This window comes from Plectrocnemia conspersa, unplaced genomic scaffold (assembly GCF_051122295.1).
Source record: "Plectrocnemia conspersa isolate PC_06_02 unplaced genomic scaffold, ASM5112229v1 ptg000008l, whole genome shotgun sequence".
Lineage (NCBI taxonomy): Eukaryota > Metazoa > Arthropoda > Insecta > Trichoptera > Polycentropodidae > Plectrocnemia > Plectrocnemia conspersa.
In genome coordinates this window covers 24,342,462-24,365,043 of record NW_028277172.1, presented here as the reverse complement: position 1 = coordinate 24,365,043, position 22,582 = coordinate 24,342,462, and the positions used below count along the sequence as shown (strand labels likewise).

At 27.3% G+C, this 22,582-nt stretch overlaps 1 protein-coding gene across 1 annotated transcript in view; it reads right to left on the bottom strand.

Annotated features, from left to right (window-relative positions):
* CARPB (Carbonic anhydrase-related protein B) overlaps positions 1-22,582 on the bottom strand; it is a 279,915-nt gene that overhangs the window by 142,524 nt on the left and 114,809 nt on the right. The window contains exon 3 of the mRNA XM_088190724.1: positions 21,342-21,392. Coding sequence (XP_088046850.1) covers positions 21,342-21,392 — 51 coding nt within the window. The remainder of the gene's footprint in view (positions 1-21,341; positions 21,393-22,582) is intronic.

Here is a 22,582-nt window from a genome sequence, read left to right as displayed (position 1 = left end):
ACACAAAACATTCACATTTTATCATTTAATTAACGCGACAAATATCAAACTGCAATCAAAGTTTGAAACTTGGCTGCGCGATAATTTCAATTAGTCGAACGCAGATTATTCGCAAACATTCACAAATTATTAATTCAAAAATAACGTCAAAGGGGTCCATATTTCATTAGGTCTCCGATACGAATCTGCCGTGGGGTCTTCTGTGACCCCATTTACGTCGCTACGTGTTGCGGCCGGCGGAATATCACCGAAAAATCTGTGCGAGCACCCTGAATAAGCCGTTTTGTAAAATGTATTCAAACCTAGTGGTGGTAGAGAGGAGATGCCAGCCAAAGAGATAAGCGAAGGGCGGCGCCCTTGAGCACAAAAGTAAAGCCCAGAGAGAAAATCATTAACCTGATCTTTGTGTAGGAGCCACAAAGAGTACCAAGGGAGAGAAATCTGCATTGAACACCTTAGTGAAAAGTTTTCGAAGCTAAAACGCGGTTCGTAGCAAATTATTACTACACTGAATCAAAAACAATTGACTGCTATAAATAAAGTAGGCACTAAGTGCACTTGCATCTGTTTCAAATTGAATTAAAAATAATAATTTATTATGTATGTACATATATGTATTACATATGTATTTTCAACCCTTGATTAGTCATAATAAACATACGTACGAAACCTGCTAATAATTTTAAAGCAAATTGAAGTCGTCATAAAAATCACAAGAGTTGCGAGTGAAATTATTGATATGTATTAATACTTTTTATTTTACCTTTTTATTATAAAATGTTAAATGTTATGCTTACAATGTTTCATAACTTTATATTTATTTTAAATACTGTATTATTTTATAAAATAATTAACCTAATAAATCAAACTGATTTTAATTAGACTGCCTTTGAAAACTACAACATTAGGTTTTTCGTTGTTCGAAATTTCAACGTAAGTTTAATACTATTTAAGCGTATTTTAATTTTCATGTATATTTATTCAAAAACTCATAAAAATATTACTATGCCCTTTTATACATAAACCGTTATTTTTTTAACTAGTTCAACCTCGTATACAATTTTTAACTTGAACTGTATTTCAACTAAAATTTTAAAAATAAAATGCTATGAGTTTAAATTATAATTGTAAAGAAAAGTTTTATTTTTTTTATTGGATTAAGATAATTATAAATATGCTTTTAATATTATTTAAAAATTGTTTGAATTCTTAATTTGTTTTTTAAAAGCTTAATTAATATCTTTAGATAAAGAATATATCAAAAGATAAAATAAAAATACGGACAAACGGATTAATGAGAGTTATTTATAAAAAAAATACTTGGAATTAAATAATTAACTTTTGCAATAAAATTAGGTAATTCAAGTAAATCATATTTTTATTTTTAGATATTACTATGGTTTATAACTTTTGTTAAATGTATACTATTTGTATTATAATACTTAATTCTTATCACTCATATATTTCATTCTTTCTCTTTTCTGAAATTAACTAGACATTTGAGAAAGGAAAAATAAAATAATATGTAAAAGATTTCTCACTAAAAGTTTTATTTAAATAATTAACATACAATGTGTAATTGAGTTAAATTATAATTTTATCTTTATCTTATTAAATTATTTTATTATAGGTTAGTTGCTAGTACTTTTGCTAGTGACCATAAGGAATTTATTTATTCTGGAATCTCTCAAGAATTGACAAAAGATATGAAGATCAAAAATCTGAGCTATATAAGACCACGCCGGTTTTATGATAATATGAAATATAAATTATTATTTTGTTAACCAGTACAGTTTGCAAAGACCCAAATGTTTCCGATTGTTCCAAATATAAGTTTTTTATATCAGTTTTCTTTACAAATTAATTTTAAAATATTTGGCGGAGTTTCCTTGTGGTATTCATTTTACGTTAAAGGATATCGTAAGACAAGTATCTTTGTTAAGTGTAAATTAAACATGAATTGATTTAAATTTAAAGCCTTGACTTTCGAGAGATGATCTTGCAGTCTCTCGATGATATTTTTGGATCAGTATCAGACGCAATTTTTTTAGTGTCAACGGAAAATTATTTTAAAATGAGATATTATTGTTAAGATCGTCTTGGAAAAATCTATAGTATATAAAATATACATATTATAGAGTATGTAATTTTTTTTCAATAATATGTGTTAATCATATTTTGGATATAATTATTATTCTTCTTAATTATTGTGAAAAAATATCGTATTTTACCAAAAAAATATATCTATGCAGAATAACATGACTATTAATATTTTGTATTTATATGCATATGAATTTTTATTTTTTATTACTTTAAGAAGTTTATTTAAAATAAAGATTATAAAACAAAGATCAAGAATATATAGCAGAAGTTTGTTTCTTAAAATATAAAATATATTATTAATGACTGAACATTACATAGAAGTTTATAGTAAGCTTTTACTAAAGGTAAAATAATTTTATTTACTCTCCGATGATTTTTAATTACACGTTTTATTTTAATTATTTTTAGTTTATTTATTTCACATATTATCATTAATTATATTAACAAATAAAGAAATATAACAATCCCAATTCTTTTATAAATTATGACCAATTTAAATAGTGAATTATTTCTTGCAAAAATATTTGTAGATAAAAATTAAAAGATATATGTAATAATATTTAAAACAAAAATATATTTAATATGCAAATTAGTACTTCGATTTATTGTGTTTATTAATTTTTTATCTTAACTAATATTTTATTTAATTTATACTTTTGGATATTTAAAAAGTACAATTATTGTTTACGACTATTGTGACGCATTGGGGTGACCTGTTACTATGTTCTTGATTTAAACTAAAATTTTTAAGTATTTTTAATTATTATCGTTTTAGTTTAACTTATATATTTAATTTATTATTTTGAGTATTTTAGAATTAAAGTAAAAAATATTAATTTTGACAATGATGGAACTTTGAAATAGTTTGTTTAACAGAAAAATTACTAAGCTTACCCAGCGCCTAAATATGTTTAAAAATATTGTTATAAATCTAAGCTCTGACTACTATTTATTAAATAATTATGCTAATCTATGCTCTGAAACCAATATTTAGGCATGTTTTTTTATGATTTTAACTGACATAAATATTTAAAGCAATTTTATAGTACTACTAGTTTTGTTTGTTTCATGTCAATAATATATAAGCTTTTTATCAAAATAATAAAATCGCTTAATAAATCAATATAAAATAATGTATACGGTTGGTGTAATCCGGGCTTTAGTGCTTTGTTTACACCTAGGTATCTGTACTTAAAGTTGATTTGAAAGTGAAATCAAGAGGAGTATTGGTTTGTTCCTTGTGATGAATTGCGGTGCTAATTTGGGATATTGTTCTTCGGCGATGAGGAGAGGCGAGAGTCATTTTGTTTTGGTTTGTTGTTTGAGTTGAAGGGATATAAAGGATAAAAGGAGAGAAAACGTGGTGGATTTTCTTTACGCGCTCTGTGTACAGTTGATGTGATCTTTGTTTAAGACTCCGTAAACTGACTGAAATTAAATAAAATAATAATAATAAACGAATTTTTTGAACACATAACCAAATGTTTTAATAATAAATATTGTTTAAAAATAATATTTTTATTGCTTTAAATAAAATTTTTGTATCTATTAATAGTCGTAGTTACTTTTTCAGTAATTTTAATATTTTTATGGTTATTATTTCACATAATAATATACCATCAATAATAAAAAATGTCATATTTCTTTAAATATGATTCAGCTATTTAACTTTTTATGTAAAGAAAGCGAATTGTAAAATAACCTATTTGATCATAGCATACGGTGCTAGAAAATATCTACTATAGTAATAGTAATTTAGATATGATTTAGTAGGCATAAACACAATGAGCAATAGCATATTCAAGTAGCACAAGAATAATACGACTTATATCATAATCCACCAGATTAATTTGCGGTTATTTTCATGCAAAGAACTTCTAGGAAATCATCATTGTCTTTATCCCAACTAAATCCCATAAAGACGTCAATTAAAATTATCTCATAGGATTAACCGCGAGAAAATTATGGAAGAATCGACTCAGTGAACGGAATTCCAACGAAATGGAGTTTCAAGGTATGGGGGCTCGGCAGGGAAACGAGAGAGGCTGTTTGAGGGCTCTTTTCTTTGAATGGCTCTTAGTTAATCATACCCTTCTATTTTCCATTGTGAACCATCCCCTCGCTTGCAGAGTCGCTGTGTGTGTACGGCGCCAATTTGAAACTGATAGCGGCGTCTAGAGACTGCCGACTCGTTTTATTCCCCTTCCGCGTCAAAGCCTTATTTTTCTAAGGGAAGGAAAAAAAACGATACCGTTTCGACACTTTTGCTCTAACGCCGAAAACCATTATTCTTACCCTCAACGCCTTAGCTGATAATGTTGCTTCCAATACGTGAATTTATTAGTTAAGATTACTGCTTTATTATATCGTATATAAACTAGTATAAACATTTATTTTAAGATTCAAATATAATTATTATTGAGAAGATGGTTGATTTGACTCAAAGTGAAGAGAGTTAAGGTTACTATAGATTTTTTTCATATATTAATAATCAACTCAATAATCTATACAATTTTAATGCAGCTACATAACCAACATCCAACTTTCTGCTGGCGCTGTTTCGAAAACTTTGAGCTTTCCTTTAATTAAAATAAATAATTAAAATTTTCCATCACGAACTTCATCATGAAATTTCTCTCAATGACCCGCTTTCGCATGTACCAAATACATAGCCAAACATTTAGACTCCATTAGATTTTGTTCAAATACCATCCATCAAACAACGTTAAATTTACATGACATTCAAACATCGGTCGTACCAGTCGGCGATCCAATAGGTACATATTTTAACATTCCTTGGCTTATAATTGTGTTTGTTTTTTTGTGCCGATATTAAAATGTTTACACTGCGAAATGAACAGTTTATTGAAAGTTGCATGCAATTTGCTCTATCACAGACATAGTGATAAAACTCGTGGGGTTTAATTAAATATTTCTCGTTAAGCATTGTAGAGGATGCAAAACGTGCTTAAATTAATTTTCAATTCCGTTGATTTGCAAGAGCTTTCAAAGCTTTGTTGTGGTCTCCTTCGTTTTTATATAAGCAACGCAATAAAAATTATAAAAACGTTGCTGGTTTAGTGTAATATTATATGATGCACAGAAACCGCGACAATAACCATTACATATCCACATTGTAATGAATATTACGTTACAGATTAAAATATATTTAAGTTAAAAAAAAATATAAATCAGCTATCGGTCATTTTATTTATGATCTACTTTGATTTTTTAATATACAATTTTTATTGTGTACACTGAAAGTCAATCTAAAAGTAAAACATTTCTTTCGACACACTCGATACTTTAAAAACAAACACAGATAGATGTCGTATTTGCACTGCTACCCCTACATTATTTATTTTACCCTCTCAAGCCGAGAGATCGGTAAACAGATTACGGCTTTGATAAGGAGCTCTTCGTCGAAATCTGGTTGTGATATTTTTAATTAAAAATAAGATGAAATAACATTTTTCCCGTATAAAACTTATATTATATATTTTTCCTTAATCGGTTTATTTTATGTATCATAATAATTAACCTCTGTACATCTGTTATTTTTAAGCAGAGGTTATTATTATTAAAATATTTAATAAGGGTATGTTATTAAAATTATACTCAAACTTGTAACAGACGTCGTAATATTCAGCACTTGACAGAGGTGGTTAAGTGTTGTCCCGTGATCCCAATTTAATGTTAAGTTAAAGCATTTATTACTTACATTTGCTGTTGGGTTTGTTTTGGTAATTAATGGCTTGTTTTGTCTGCACTAAATACCCAATAATTCTCTATGCCTTTTTGGCAAGCTTCACTCAACTACAAACGAACGTTAATTAGCACTATTTGCATTAATGTTTCATATTTCGAAAAAGCAGAGATTATCGAAAATTTAAATGCAGTATTAATCGAATCATAAAATAAATAACCAATTTTTAAGGAAAAAATAATCGCAAACACTAAATTTAAATCGTTAATTAATACTTTTTGATTGAACATTTTTCTATGGTAATTAAATGATCCTATGCTTTTATAAAATAGTAGTGTTGAAATTTAGCTTTTAAATTATATTAAGCAATGTTATGCTTAATCATTGTGTTAATAATTTAAATTCAAATACCACAATCTGTCACACACTAAAGCCTCAGTGAATCGTTTCCAAAGGAAGGATTTTAGGAGGCGAGCGTTTGGACACTCGAACCAACACCGAAGTTTCAGAATGTGTTAGTAGTTTTGGAAGCAGTAGTTTCCTCTCAGATAGCTGTTGCGACACAGACGCTTCACCCAGCAACGATTGGGTGTTGATTCAAGAACGCTCCGTTGGCTCGGCACGATGCATCGTTAGTTTTACAATCCTGCCAAGTGGCACGGAAGGACAGGGTAAATAAATCACCCTTTCCTGGTGGATGGATAGAGAGACGTAATACGCCGGATCCGACCCTGTAAAGAGGCGATTGAAACATCAGAAGCAAGAGGACAAATCGAAAAATCAGATTCTTGGAAATTGTGAATTCATCTTAAGTAAAACAAAAACTTTTTGCAAAATAAGTTCCTTGAAAATAATGCGAAAATAAATACAAAAAAATCTATATGTTTTCAAAAATCCAAGAATGGCTTTTTAATCTTCGGATTGTTACTACAAAAAACAATTAATGTAGATATAAATGTACAAAAATATTTGTTTCATTATTATAATAATTTTATTAAAATCTAATAAAAATATTTTCTGTAAAATAAATTGTTTTAAAAATTTCTGAATTGAAACATTATTAATAAAATATATATTTTAAATGATATATAAGTCCTGACCTCACTGTAATAATATTTAAAATTATTTATTTATAAATTATTATCATTGTGCAATTTTTTTATTGAATGTTTTTTGTGTAAATACATTATCGTTTTCTCCGAAAGTCGGTATGAACTCTGAATTTTTGATATCGTAGCTGAACCAGGGTTTACGTGGAAAGGGAAGCGGCTGCTTCTTGGGTTTTCTCAGTCTCTGTTGAAGGTCGGCGTAGTTCATCTTCGCGTTAGATCAAGTAAACTCTTCTGTGTCCCAAGTCAGTGATTTCAGGTGAAAGTTCTTGTCGAAGTTGATTACAAATTAAAAATGGAAGTTGATGATTTTTGCTATGTCTACGATGGCCAATTATGAATACTTGAGCGTGTAATAATATTTGTTTATTTTTGTCAGTTTTCTTATTCACGTATCTGCTTTGCATGATAGTTTAAGTTTTGCCAACCTTATTTCTCCTCGTACTCGTATTTCACTTGCTGCTCTTGTCAATGTAATACAATAGCATTTGTATTTGTAAAGGCCCAGAACGGCCTTTGGGTTATGCTTTTAACTTATCCATCTGATCTTTAATCGAAATAACAATGGCATAATCACTTGTTGGTAGATTGTAACGAGTAATAGTATTTTTTTATTGCGATTTTAATTCGTATATGGATGCCACATATTTTTTAAATTAAAATTATAATAAGTAATTTTTTTCGGTTTTACAAAAAATATAAAGAAAACTATTCAAGATATTTTTTAAATTTATATGTTTTGTGTAATATTAAATAATACAGTTTATCGATTTTTTTTGAGAAATAAAATGATTTATGAAATTTGAAACGATAATTAATGCTGCTCTATATTAAATATGAAATAGTTTAATTAATCGTAATTTAATTTTTTAATTAATTTATATACAAAAAAAACAACAAATATTTTAATAGTTTTATTATATATTATAATATTGTATCATAAGAATACTTTTACTCTATATAAAATGTGTGTAACTAACAGTAAAAACATATATTTAAATAAATAATTAAAAAATTAAATTGTATTTTATTATATATTATTTATGTGCTAGTTTTTATTGTATTTTTTGCAATCTATATTTTTTTTGTAAGGGGGAAAATTTAATTTAATGGCATGATATCTGCTTTAATTTTTGCCCTAACGACAGAAACTTTTATTAAGAATAGATTAAGTAAAATTCTTGATTTATTTCGGAAACTTGTTTTAAAATACCGAATTTGCAAAAAAAAAACGAAGATTTTCTTAAAAATTCGATTCTTAAAAAGCAAGTAAAATATTTTTTTTAAGTAAAGGATAAAATAATTATATAATCGTCAAAAATTTTTTTTTAAATATACTTTGTAAATATCTTGGAAAGTTCGTTAGTAGGTCAGTTTGATCGCAATTTTTATAAAAAATTGCGTTTATTCAAAAAAAAGTCTGTTTTTTTAAATAAACGCAATTTTTTTACTTAAAATAGTAACCTATTTTACAGCTGAAAGCTTACTGTGGGAATTTTTACCGTGTGACCATATTTTGTAAGAAAAATTCACCCACTTCCTCCCAAGAAAGAAAAAAAATGGCCTCATATAATAAAAATGAATTTGTATATAAATATATTAGATTTCAGAATTGAGGATTCAATAATTATTTTTAATTTAAAATTTTGCATTTGCAATATTTTATAATTTTATGAATGTCTGATATCACGCAAATTTTAATAAAAAAATTGGTACAATAAACATAAAAAACTTTCAGTAGAATGCGATTTTAGGATGCACTTAATAGGATTCCCGATTTTAATACATTTCAGGATTTTTCACATTAACGTAAAAGTAATCGATTAATAAAGAAGTTGTTAACATACATGTATTTTAAAAATTAAAAATTTTAGGGCAGTCTAGGTCTAAGATGTGTAGCGGGGGATCCAGTAGATAGAATTCCAGAATTAAAGGGGGCTGGATGATAAAGAGAGGGGAGTGATTTTTTATTGCAAATTATTGCTCACACAAATTAAAAATATTACTAAAAAGTTTTTTGGCTCAAGTTTTTTTTTTAAATAAAAGCAATTTAACTTCAGCAAAAAAATATTTTGAGTAAAGAGTGTAAAGCTTAAAAAGGTAAGAAAATAAATAAAAATAAAATAAAAATAGAAAAATAAACATAATGTTTAAAAAAAACTGTCATTAAAACACCAAACAAATAGATAGTAAATAATCTGTTGAAACAAGTTGTAAAGAAAAAGTTATAAATATAAAAAAGTTTTTTACAGATATTAAAAAAAATATAAAAATTAAAATAATTTTATTTCGAGCACACTTTTGTATATAGAAATTTATATAATTCTTTATAAGTTCCTAATTGTCAATTTTTATATCTGATTCCGATTTTTTTATTACTTCTGAAAAGTAATTTCATTATGAAGTAATTTTCTTTTCGTGTGGATTTTAAAAATAAAATTGTATTTCTATGTATATGTTTAAACCTTTCTTTTGCTAAACAACGATATATCGTTATCAACAAAAATCACTGTTAACATCATGATGTTCGAAATTAAATTAATTTTTGAATGGTAAATCCGTTTTAATGAATTTAATTTAAATAATAAATAGGAAAAAACGATGAATTAGTGGAAAAGCACAATTTTGGAAAACACTGTTGCATCCGAAGGGTTAAAGAATTATTAGTTTTTAATTAGTTAAAAACTTACAACTTTTAAATCGTAATATTTTTGGCAAAATATGTTTTTAATTAAAGTCAATAAAATAACACGTCACAGGTTAATTAAAAAGTCTAACATAACACAAACATTATTTATGATACACCTTGCTTAGAAATAAGTTAGTATACAGTTGGTAAAAGCATTTGATTAATTATATAATATTTAGCCGAATAATATTTTCATACATTTTTTAATTATTTTAATGTTTTACAATAAAAGTCTAAAAATATTGATTTTATTATTGTATTTAACCCATCCAAATCATTATTTTCAGAAGTTATTAAAAAAAATAATAAAATTAAATAAACGTGATTTAAAATGGTTTTTAAAAAACTTTTTTTTAACCATTTAAAATTTAGAAATAGTACACAATAGTAATTCAGATTTTTATATTTTTAGTTTTCTTTAATTTATGAATCTAATAATACAATTATTTACTTTATCGATTTTTTAAATAGCATACAATAAACATTAATAGTGGACTATTAATTTTTTAAATCAATATATTTTTTTAAATTTCAGATGTCTGAAGTATAAATTATATAAAGCACCAAACTGCAATTACATCATATAAAATTTTTTGCCACTTAACATTTATTGTATTTATATTATTCACTTTACTATTTCACACACAAACTTGCCAAAGCTATCGACGTTATCTGTCGCTTATAGAACTTTGCATGAAACGATAAGCATCAAAGCTTATACTCATGAACCATTTAAGCTTTTGCCGAGCTTTAAGCTCGAGCAAATTGGCCCGAAGGTGTCGCGTCCCACAATTTCAATCCACGTACTCGAATATTGATTTCCGCATTCGCCCTTTGTGAATCAGTTCAATTGAATTATGATCATATCAAATAATGGGACCATCGGCCGCCGCTGGACAAACGACCATTGGTATTCATAAATCATAACAGGGAGTGATACCTACAACTACCTGCCCGCTCGGGCGCCATTGTTCAAAATTAATATAAAGGGATTTTGGGAGTTTAAAAAATAGTATTTTATATTTTCGGCGAATGAATGGATAGGGTATATAAATCTCCGGGGGTGGTTCTACTGGCGAGTGTTAAGGACGCCTTGGAGAGCGTTCAAGAATACTATTATATGGTATCGATGGGTCGGTGGAGTGTGCTTGCTCTTTGCCTCCCAACTTTTATTGTAAAAAATGTTTTATTGCATATTTAAGATGCGATTGTAGGTTTGATAATAAAATTATAAATAAAAACATATATATTCAATACAAACTTATCGATTTTCTTAAATATACGCTTACGATAATTTAAAATATCTAGTTTACTGATGACTTAAAAGTATTTTTTTAAATATATTCCATATGGATTTCACTTGTATTTTTTTTATAATTTAGAGATGATCTTTTAATAGATCGTTTTAAATTAAAAAATCTGCTAAAACACTACTTTTTGTTTGGAGAGGATGCACACTAGACATAAGATTCTACCCTGCGCAAAATAATATTGTTATTCTACCATTATGTTACTGATCGCCGAAGTGGTCAGTGAAAAGCGTTGAGTAAGGAGGTCAAGTTTATGCAATAAACGCATAACATCTGGTCGTTAAACAGTATAATAATCAACTATGATTTTCTTGTAATTATGAAAGCTCATTAACTTTGTAACACGGGTCTCTAAGATTAAATTCTAGTTTAACTAAGACGTAACATGGATAAACCGCCAAAGTAACGTACGCCACACAAGCAAAGCTTCTCAACCTCAGTCAATAATATTGCATAATACGAGTTAACGTGATTCCTGTTTAAGTTCACTGTACGAAGACGTCGCCTCGGTTAGTGCGAGAGCGTGTGTGCCACTGATTAAATAAACCCAGCAGGATATATCGGTTTATGGTCTATTATCCATTGTTTCCTGTACGGTTGTCCCCATTGTCTCGGCGCCGCAAGCCCAGTCCCGCTGAATGGGTCTCCTGTCCCGCTCCCGCTCCAGGACCGTGTTCCCTAATTTCCAAAACAACACATGCGTACTCTCGGGCGAGAAAACGGGCGTGGAAGTGATCGGTACACTGAATGGGTTGAATCGCACCTAGCCTTTGTTTGATTCACGACCTATACTTGCAGCGGTGTTTGAACTTCGATACTGTTTGAAGTGAATTTGCTATACAAATTCATGAGGAAATTTTGAGAATCAGCATTTACAGTAAATATTATGCAAGTATTTTTGTGTAAAATGTTATTGATAAAATCATTTTCTGCTACTGATGTCATCTCCAATTCCAGAAGTTGTCAACCATATTGTTGATTAGTTACAAGAAGTGTTTCTTCTCGAGAATAATTTCACAAGAATTTTCGAGAAAAATGTCAAATCGAGAATTTCCATTTCTTGAGAAATTTTCTGATTTCTCGAAAAAAATTTTAAAGCATTTTTTATTAAATAAATTATAATTGCTACGAATATTTTGTAAGGTAAAGAACCACTGACATATTAGGCACAAACCACTAAAGGTTGGTTTGTGCCTAATATGCATACTTCTTGGAAGGTTTTAATAAGGTTTGGAGAAAAATAAAAAAATGATTATAAATTTTAAACTCACTATTTTTGCTCAAGTATTATATTAAAAGACACTCAGATAGGAAACCTTTCCGAAGATTTCGTGATAGATATTTAAAAATATACATACTTTCTCAGAAGAACAATTTTTTGCGATTTTCTATGACTCCAACCGGCCGGCGGTTTTATCTTTGCATTGGTGATCTAGGAACCCGCTCTGGTAAGAAGAAATTATGCAGAATTTAAAATGATTATGGGATATTATTTTTCGATATTCCGAAAAGTTTTTTTTTATATTGTTTATGTAAAGTAGCAACAGGTGCTATTGATAACTGTCTCACGACTATTATTATGATCCGAAGAGGCCTTACAATTTTTGTTTAAACAATTGGAAAATAATAACCCTGAGCTATAAAAAAATACATTCACTCTCAGAAGCGGATTTTAAATAAGGAATCGAATACAAGTAAATTATTAATAGCACTTTGAAAAAACGTATTTTATCGTATATCAAACTATCCGGGTATTTAAAACATTGATCGGATCATTGCGCAAATAAAAATTTTGCACACGAAAATTCCACACAGCAAAAATTTTGAACATAGGTGATTGCTTGACTGTCAAATATATTTTACTAATCCAATTGCCTAATATTTTTCTTTATTTTAAAGTAAAAATTTGTGTAATTATAGAAAATTTAATTGTATCAAACTAATGTGAATTATGTACTAATATAATTATAACATATTTTTAAAACATATTTTAATTTAAATAATATTAGCATGTGTTAAAAATACAGTCATTATTTTTACTCAATATATTCTGTAAAATGCATATATGTGTGTGTATATTGATAATCAATAATCAGAATTTATGTTGTTCAAAATTTTCACCGTGCGTAATTTTTATTTGCGCAATAATCACCAAACCATTTGCAACGTTTTACCCTCTCGATTCTATCTTTGTTTAATTTTAAGCTTACTGGGCCGCAAAGAGCTTATTCATTACTATAAATTTTCTCTTATCGATGTTTATTCGTAGGCTCTTTTTTATTAATTCTTTTTATACACTTTCCAGGGATCTCTCAAGGTCGCCAATAAATTTAGCAAATATTTCGGTGTCATTAGCATAACGAATGTGTTATCTGTCTCACCATTAATTTAAATTCCTATTTGAATCTGAAGTGATTTTTAAATATTATTTCAGCGTATATATTACAAAGTCTGACACCTCTCTTTTTGTTATTTTTTAATGATAATTACAGCTGATTGCTCCTGTATCTATTATTATAATACATAGTATCAATCAAAAGACACATTAAAGTCTCGTGAGCAGTGCCCGCGGACCTAGCAGTAATCGAGAAGTACGACCCTTTAAAGCGTTCTCACATAATGAATATAAGTGGACTAGATACACTCGACTCCACTGTCTTAACGCCCGGACTACTATTTTGTTCCAAGAACTCATGCCTCACTTCCTGTTAAATCATCATTTCCAGGAAACGCGCTCGATATGTAACCAACGATCTACTATTGAAGCATCCCAATATAGATTTTTAAGTAGCTTAACAAATCTGTTATCAAGTCCTAATAAATTTATTTTTTCTGATCGAATGATTTCTCAATATCTTTAAATTAGATTATTAAAATATGTTATCATTATTTTAAACAGTTTTAAAATCAAGTACGAATTATGCAATTGTAAATATATGTGATCTTAATCAGGTTTGAGGTAGAATGGAAAGCGGCTGCTTCTCCAATTTTACTAGTCTCAGTCGATACTCGAGAATTGTTGTATGGATTTAAACCACCCGCATTATTTGGTAAAATTAAAAAAAATCTTAAAGTTGATGTCACATATATTTAATAATAAGTATGTAAAAAACTTTGCAGTTGAATACATTGACTAGATAATATATAGAAGTGATAAAAGTAAATAGCAATATTGACATTCCGTTGACATCAATGGCCAAACAATGATTTTAAACCTTAGCTATTGCATATTATAATCTTATTTAAGGTAATTAGCTCATGAAAACGTCACATTCAGTATAGTATGATCATAGATAAGGATAATCTTACATAAATAAATGGAATCCACGAAATTACATCTCACAGGGTCTGAAAGAGAAACCCTAGTAATGTTTGTAATATAATCTGTAAACAACAATATGCATATGCTTTGACGTTAATCGAAAAACATTCACCTAAACTTTGCAAATTCAATAGATTTAAGAATCAAGTTATGGTAGCATTTCAAGGCTTTTTTATCAGTGTATATTATCAGAAAGTGTAATGAAGTTTCATTGCAAAATATGTTTGCTTATATTACATTATTTTAATGTGGGGGCCCGGTCAATTTAATTCATTTTTTATTAAAAATTTCTTTTTTTTTTTGTTTTTTTTAAATTCAAATTAAGCTTGTAAACACTTTTTGCATACAACATTTTTCAGTAGGATTTTTTTTGCAAAATTATGACACTTTTAATTTTTACATTGGCCGCCATTTTGTAAGAAAATTTTATATATTTTTTTCATACGAAACGTATAGAGGGGGTGGGGTGCACGGTAGTTCTATGCGATACTAAAAATTTAATTTTTAATCTTAAAAACCAGGCAGTTAAGAGCGTTAACTCTTTTGAAAGTCTCAAAATGTATTATTTTTAATCAATAGACGGATAATTTAATTATAAAATTAAAATTAAAGCTACTAACTATAGATAATCAGAATTTCATTTAAAAAAACAGTTGTAGGATAAAACATCATATGTTAAGAGCAAAATATTGAAACGCAAACCTAATCATGTCGTTATCACACGTGATATTTTTAAATAAAGTTAAAAATTTAGAAACTTAGGCACACATTGTTTGAAAGTAATTATATATACAATTTGAAGAAGAAAAGAAACAGATTTGTGCCAATTTGATGGTGCTTTGACTTACAGGTTTATAATCCCGACAAAGCCAAAATTCTATATCGCACAAACTGATTAAAACAAAGACGGTCCAATTGTCCCCAGTGCCCATCTCATTGATACGGTTATGGGACCCTTCGCGCCCGGCGGGCCGCATAAATCTGCTATCCGCACCTGACACTGTACATAGAGAGTGGGACCGGGACCGGGACACGCCGCGGGACCGGGACAGTCCCCGGGGGTTTACCTCGGAACCCTCGGTGACAGTGAAATATGCAAACGACGTCGCAGGCGTAATGACTATAGCCGGCGAAAGTTTTCCACGGAATGCCGCAACTTTCCTCCACATGTCCTCGAAGCGAAAACCTCAGGCATTCGTTAAATCGCTATGTGCGTGTGTACGTGAGAAATGTTTGGTGGTAAATCGAAGCGGGGTTCTCTCGGGGTTTCGAGATTGTTCGCTGAGATTAAATCGTGAGATTTAACAAAAAATAATTAAAATACCAAATAACATTACATTAGCGTTGATCTGTTTAAACTACAATGTAATGAAATGATTTTATTTTACATTTTCTGCTCTATTAATATATGCATGGATTACTAAAATCTCTAATATAGTATAAAAATATGTGGATTGATAAAATCAATTATTATGCTACTAATAACAAAAAAATCTGTAAAAGTTGATAAAAGAGAGAAGCACTTCACAGATAATATTAGTTGTAAATTAAGAAGTGCAATTATTTTATTTGCTCCTAGTGATGCAAAAATCTCATATTAACTTTTGAATATTATAAATGACACAAAACGATTTTTTCATCTTAGAATTTTGAGGAATCGATATCAAAAAGCCAAAAAAATTTAAAAGGCTAACACCTATATTATTTAAAAATACGATGGTTCTTATAAAATATTTTTTAATATTTTTTTTTATAAAAATGACTATTTTATAAACATATAAAATTGATATACTATATATGAATGTTACTGATTTATAATATTTTTTATGTTTATATTTTGTTATTAGCTACAATAAAATAAAATGTTGGTGATTATAATTAAGAGAAAAAAATCTGAAAGCATAAGAAAAAATACAAATATAAAATATGAAAAAATAAATAAATATTATACATATATTTCATTATTTAGATGTTATAAATAATTTAAAAAAAATATAAAATAAAAAAAATCGTTCAACACCTATATTGTCGACTTGCTGCGGTACCTCACAGCAGTGAGTCACCAGCAAAGATTTTTTTATTATTCGTTGAACTTATCCACTTTGTATTTATTTAATCATAAACTTCTATTTTATTTTAATAAAAAAATTCGTGTATTTCTCTAGTGAATTTGTATACCTAAATATATTTTTTTTACTAAAGGAATTTAAATCTTAAACCTATTTAGTGTAGAAAATCTTACAAGTTTTTGCTATCTGACTATGAAAATTTAATTATGAATATTTAATAATTTTGTCTCAAACCGCAGAAAAAGCTCTAAACAATTATTTTCTATATCAGCATACATATATTATATTTAAAATATTTTATGTAATTATAGTTTAAAAGTAGTTTATATAAATTTTTACACACATTATTATTCTTCGTTAAAATATTAATATTTGGTCTAATTAAAAAAAACAAACAAATTAAAAAAATAAAATTCTATGGAAAGAAGACTCATTATTTATTATTGCATCCTTAACATTTATTTATAGTAGCAAGTATTAAAACCACTGACCGTAATTTAATAAATAGTTAAATAACACAGCTTTAATGCTTACTTTGAATTTAAGCTTCATTGTAACAATGTAAAACCGTTTGTATTTAAAATTTTAGAATAACGTAATACATATGTTAATTATTTGCCATTTAATTAAGCTAAAAATTTTGTAAAATAATATATTTTAATAAATTTGTTTTTATGCAAAAGTTCATAAACCAAACAAATAATCCCAACTATTCCCTTTAACACATTTATGTCTAACACATTAGATAATTAATGGCTGTTGAAACACAAATTTTGTATTCACAAACTGTAGTAAACCATTTAAATATTATATTCCATTTGAACGAAAGTTAACATCGAGATTACCAATATTATTAATAAATTCACCATGCCGCTCCTAAAATATTTCTCATTTAAATTAAAATCCATGCAAAAACCACCGAATACGACCTTTATCAAAAACCGTTGTAAAATGAATACTTCCACGAACAGCCATAATACATCATATTGGATCCGTGTTCACATTATAATAGTGCAATTTAGAACGTATTACCGGTCCATTGTGGCGTGAAACAAAAGTGAACCGGCGGCGAATCGTTGTAAATATAAACGTTGAAATCTATATACTATATATAGGCAGTTAGTAATATAAAAACGGCGTGTGTAGAACACCGTGAATTTACGGATAATGAATTATGGATCGAAGCAGCCTTCCTGAAAGGCTTTTGTTTGCAGCCAGCCATGCAATTAGCTAATTAAATGCCCCTGTACACGCCGGACCACAGCTAATGCAAATTAGATATCGTGGTACAGATAGCCATAGCCGAGATATGGTTGTACGGCTATGAGCCCACCCCTGGACTTCTGGCCGACCATTATGGGATGATGGAATTGAAACGGGACGGGAAAGATGCTATCGTGGCATGCGGGACGAATCGTTTGGAGAGCGATGGTCTTTTGTAAAGGCAAGGAAAAAGTCGATGTGGGTCGTTCCAAGATTTTTCTTTAAAAATTGACTATTTTAAAACTGAATTACTTTAATTCTTACTTAGTCAGTAAATGAGCTACATATATAAATTAATCGATAAAGAGTACACCAAGAGTTTAATTAAGGTACGTTGCTGATTATATTATCTATAGTAGAAAATGTGTAAATATTATTCATTGAAAAATTTTTTAAAGATTAAAAAAAAATATTGCATTGAATATGTATTTAAAACATGAGTTAATTTATTATAAACATTAGAGAAAGGTACGGGCCGTTAAGCTTCAGAGGTAGAACTCATCAGTGAGCGTTGGCGTATCGGTACGTCATTAAATCAAAGGTAATAATTTTAGTGTGCCTTAAAAATGGCGTGAAGATCTCACCATAGAGACTGAAAGCATATGCGTTTTGATTTATTTTGTTTATCTAGCTTTAAATGAAAAAACCAAAAAAAATGTTTTTTTTTTACAAAATTTGTAATCTAGATTATATGCCATATAAAAAGAATTTTTAATAGATAAAAAATTAAACTTTAAGTAGATCAATTTTTTAAGACACTACTTTAATTTTTTCATAACATTATTGCATATTTGTTATTGGCATATAATTCGTTTTTGTAATGCTTGCTTTTAGAATATTACTATTCCAGCCTCTTTTTATTTGTTTACACATATTTAATCTGTATTATTTTATTTTTTTTATTCAAATATTAAAAATATATTTTTTGACTTGTAAATATATGTTAAGTCGAATTTTAAATGTAATGGAAATCAAATTTTTATTGTTTATTATTTAGGTTTTCTGGAAATGTTATAATATAGTATTTATATGTATTTAATTGAAGGAATAAAATTCATCTATATTTAAAGATAAAAGATTATTTTTTCTTAGAATTCACCAACAGGAACTGGTTGTGTAATTATAGATTTACAATTAATTAAAATACGCAGCAAATAATTTACGTTAAAGTCAAATGTTAAAATACATTGCGTTAAGGTCGATCCTTTCGAACTAAATAAACAAAATTTAATGTTATATAAATTGTAAGCTTAAAAACATCCTTTTGGCAAAAATCGCAAGAATTGAGTAGATATGTATATAAAAAAAATATAAACCTTTTTTTATTTGAATTTTATAAGTCATTTCTATCGTTTTAAAAGATTTTTATGAAACTAATTTAACATATTTATAAGAGTAATTATTTAAAAAAAAATATATAATATTTTTACCTAGAATAGTTTTGACCTTGAATATCTTGAGTAGAGAAACATATTTTAATTTTTTTTTGATAAAACCATTTAAAAACAAAAGGCGGGTCAGAAGTCAATAGTCTAAAATGTTTTTATATGTTTAATAACCACCAGTTTCAATGGTTACCGCTTTTTACCAATTAGCCCAAAAGAGATATTTCTATAGCTAAAAATTGCATCATGGTTTAACATTTAATATATTTTGGTGTAAATATGTATATTAAAATTTGTAAAAAAAAAATGTTTTTTTAAGTAGCATTAATTTTTTGTATATTTATACTGTGGCTTTAAATAAGATTAATTTATTACTTTAAAATTTTATAAAATATATGTTTTAACGTTTTTTTCTCTTTAAGAATTGTATTTATCTCTACTTTATTTATAGAAAACATTAAGGATTACGCGCTAGCTAAATAAACTTATTATATTTGTAAATAAAACGTTAATTTGATAAAAAGTATTTCTCTGAGAAACTGTTTTATATAATATATAATTTAAAAAGCGTCAACTTATATTTCACTAAAAATAAGTAGCTAAAAAAATTAAGTATTAAATTGATATTCCTTAAATGTTACTTTCAGAGTAATCTAATAATTGTGTTTGTATTTTTTTTTTCTTATTACAATGAAATGTTTTTGTAACGAATACCGAAATAATAAAATTCCTAGTAATTTGTACTCGAAAAATTTTATACAAAATATTTTGATTGTAACGAAGACTGATCTCAGTATAACGAAATATTTTGATCCGAATTTAAGAATGATGTTACAACTTGACACAATATTTTTTCAAATTCAGTTCGTCTAGATGTGTTTACAAACGACATTCAAAATGTTTCGCTGACCTTCAAAATTTTTATAAAATTTTATTGTGTTCATTACAGTATTCTTAAAAATAGACAAAAAACGTTCTGTCAATCTTGTAAGGGATTATTTTTCCGCTATAGTAATATAGTAATTACAAATAAAATAAAAAATTATTATTTTCCTAACGTTCAATATAACGAATTTTTTTCTTCGGTTTTGTTAAAGAAACTTAAAATTATATCTACAACAATATTTTCTACACTTTTGGAAATCAGTAAAATATTTTTACCCTAGCAATTGCTAAGATAAAACAATAATTATTAATTTCAAAAGCTTAAAATTGTTGTTGTTAAGATAATAAGTTTTTTTTTGTCGCTCAAGCATTAAATAATAAAAATGAGGTAAATCCACTAATAAAAAAACAGATTAAAGATATAAATTGATGTATTTATTTTCAGTTGCTTATCTTAGTATTATTAAGGTTAAATAATAAGTATTGGTTTTATAAAACTTAGTAATTTATGTTTTTATGTTAATTTTATGCTTTTTTTGTAACTCTAGCATAAAATAGTAAAGATAATAAACAAACACAAAAATATATTCTAGTATAAATTTTGATATTTTTTTTTAGTGGTTAATCTTAGTAATTAATAAGGTAAAATATTTTCTTATTAATTTTATAAAGCTTAGTAACTTGTGTTATTGTATATATAATTTTAAGTTTTTGTTTTAGATTTAATTATAAGATATTAATGATTATTCACATAAACACAAAAAATAGATCCCAATAAATTATCAGCTAATGAATATAAAATAAGGTTAATATTTTTTAGTTGCTTCTCTATGTAATTACTTAAATTAAATATTAAATAATTGTTTATATTTATTTATAATTCTTAGCTTTTTTGCGACTAAATCATAAAAATAATAAAGATAATTTACATACAAGAAAAATAAATCATTATGTAAGAGACAGCTATAGAATATAAATTTATATATTTTTTTAAGTTGCTTATCTTAGTAATTAATAAAGTAAAATAATAAACATTGATCTAAAAAGCTTAAAAATTGTTTATATGCTATATGTAATTATAAGTTTAATTTTGCTAACTAAAGCATAAAATAATAAATATATTTCACATTAACAGAAAAATGTTTTCGATATAAGTAACAGTTAAAGAATATTAATTTATATTATTTTTCAGTTGCTCATCTTTGTGATTTTTGTATTCTTAAATTAAACGTTTAATTAATAAGTACTATAAAACAAAAATGATAAATTAGGATTATCAATTTTAGCCTGCTACAAAAACTGTTTTTTATCACTTGTCAAGGTTGTAGTGGCAGATCGGGCTTAAAGTATTGGTTTAAAATTCATTTCAAAAATACTTATAAATGGATTATTCCTAATTATTTATGTATCTGTATGTGCACTTTTTATTCTGCTTTTTAAGCTTTCTGCAACATAATTATTCAACGCACGATTCTTTACTCTGTAAATAAATATAAATACCTGATATGCCATCGTACGTCCACCATTCCTCCCATATTACTCCTGAAGAACCTGTAAAAAAAAAAATTATTTATAAATATTTCTAACGAATACACAGACATATTTATTTTTAGCTTATGGTGGTAGTTTTGAGCTTTTCATTATAAAAGGGTTTTCACGCATGATTTTCACGTCAAATAAATTATGTATGGTAGAAAAACTGAAATAAAAGCAACGATACATTATTCGTGATTGATGGGCGTGTAAAGCTCAAGTGGTTGTTAAATTTACATATTTTAACCGAATAAAATTATCTCGATTTAGGGTTAATAATGATTTGCAAAATAATATTAAACATATACAAATTATTACTGTGAATCTTGTGTAGTATAAGATGCAATAATAAATCAATTATCTAAAAATGAATCATCTCATAATAATTATTTCATTAAAAGGATAATACCTAAATAATAACTAATGTGGTATTAGTATATATAAAAATAATAAACTCTGATCAGAATAACATTGAGCCGAACGGCCATTTAAGAATCGTCTAGCGTTTGGAGAATCGCCAAGCGAAAGCTTCACATAATAACATTTTCAAGATAATGCGATTCTCAATTATCGAAATGGCAGTATTAAATCCGAATTGATTTTCTATTCCGTCGAACGTAATTTATTTTCGTACGAAGACTAGTTTAATTAATGCCGACGATTGAGCACATCAAAAATTTAATCAAACTGACTACAGTAAGGCTTCCGCGCGATGACCACGTACCACGAATTGAAATAATTGGAATTGGAGACTGAGATTGGAACACGAATTCTTGTGGCCAAATATAACACAGTATTTTTCATAGAAAAAATATGTATACGGCCAATGTCGAAAAGTTTCGTGGTCTACAAATTTCGACAAAGTGCGCTTCGAAACTTGTATTTTATGGAGACCGTGAATTTTATACAAGACTTTGGGGGTACAGTTTAGGGCGATATTTCTTTATTGACTTTTACTTAGTGGCAGTTTTCACTCGTTGCCGGCTCTTGGATAAGTGTGTAAAAGCATTAGGAAACATCCAATATTAATAACTCACGGCGCCAGCGAGGTGTAAAATTTTTATAATAATTTTGCCGCTTTCATATACATAACATACACGTTTTAGAGTAGTTTTTAAACATTAATACCATATTTATAAATTGCAGGTAATATTTATTATTACTATTATTAAGGGATACTTCAAAAACATTCCTTCACCATATTGTAT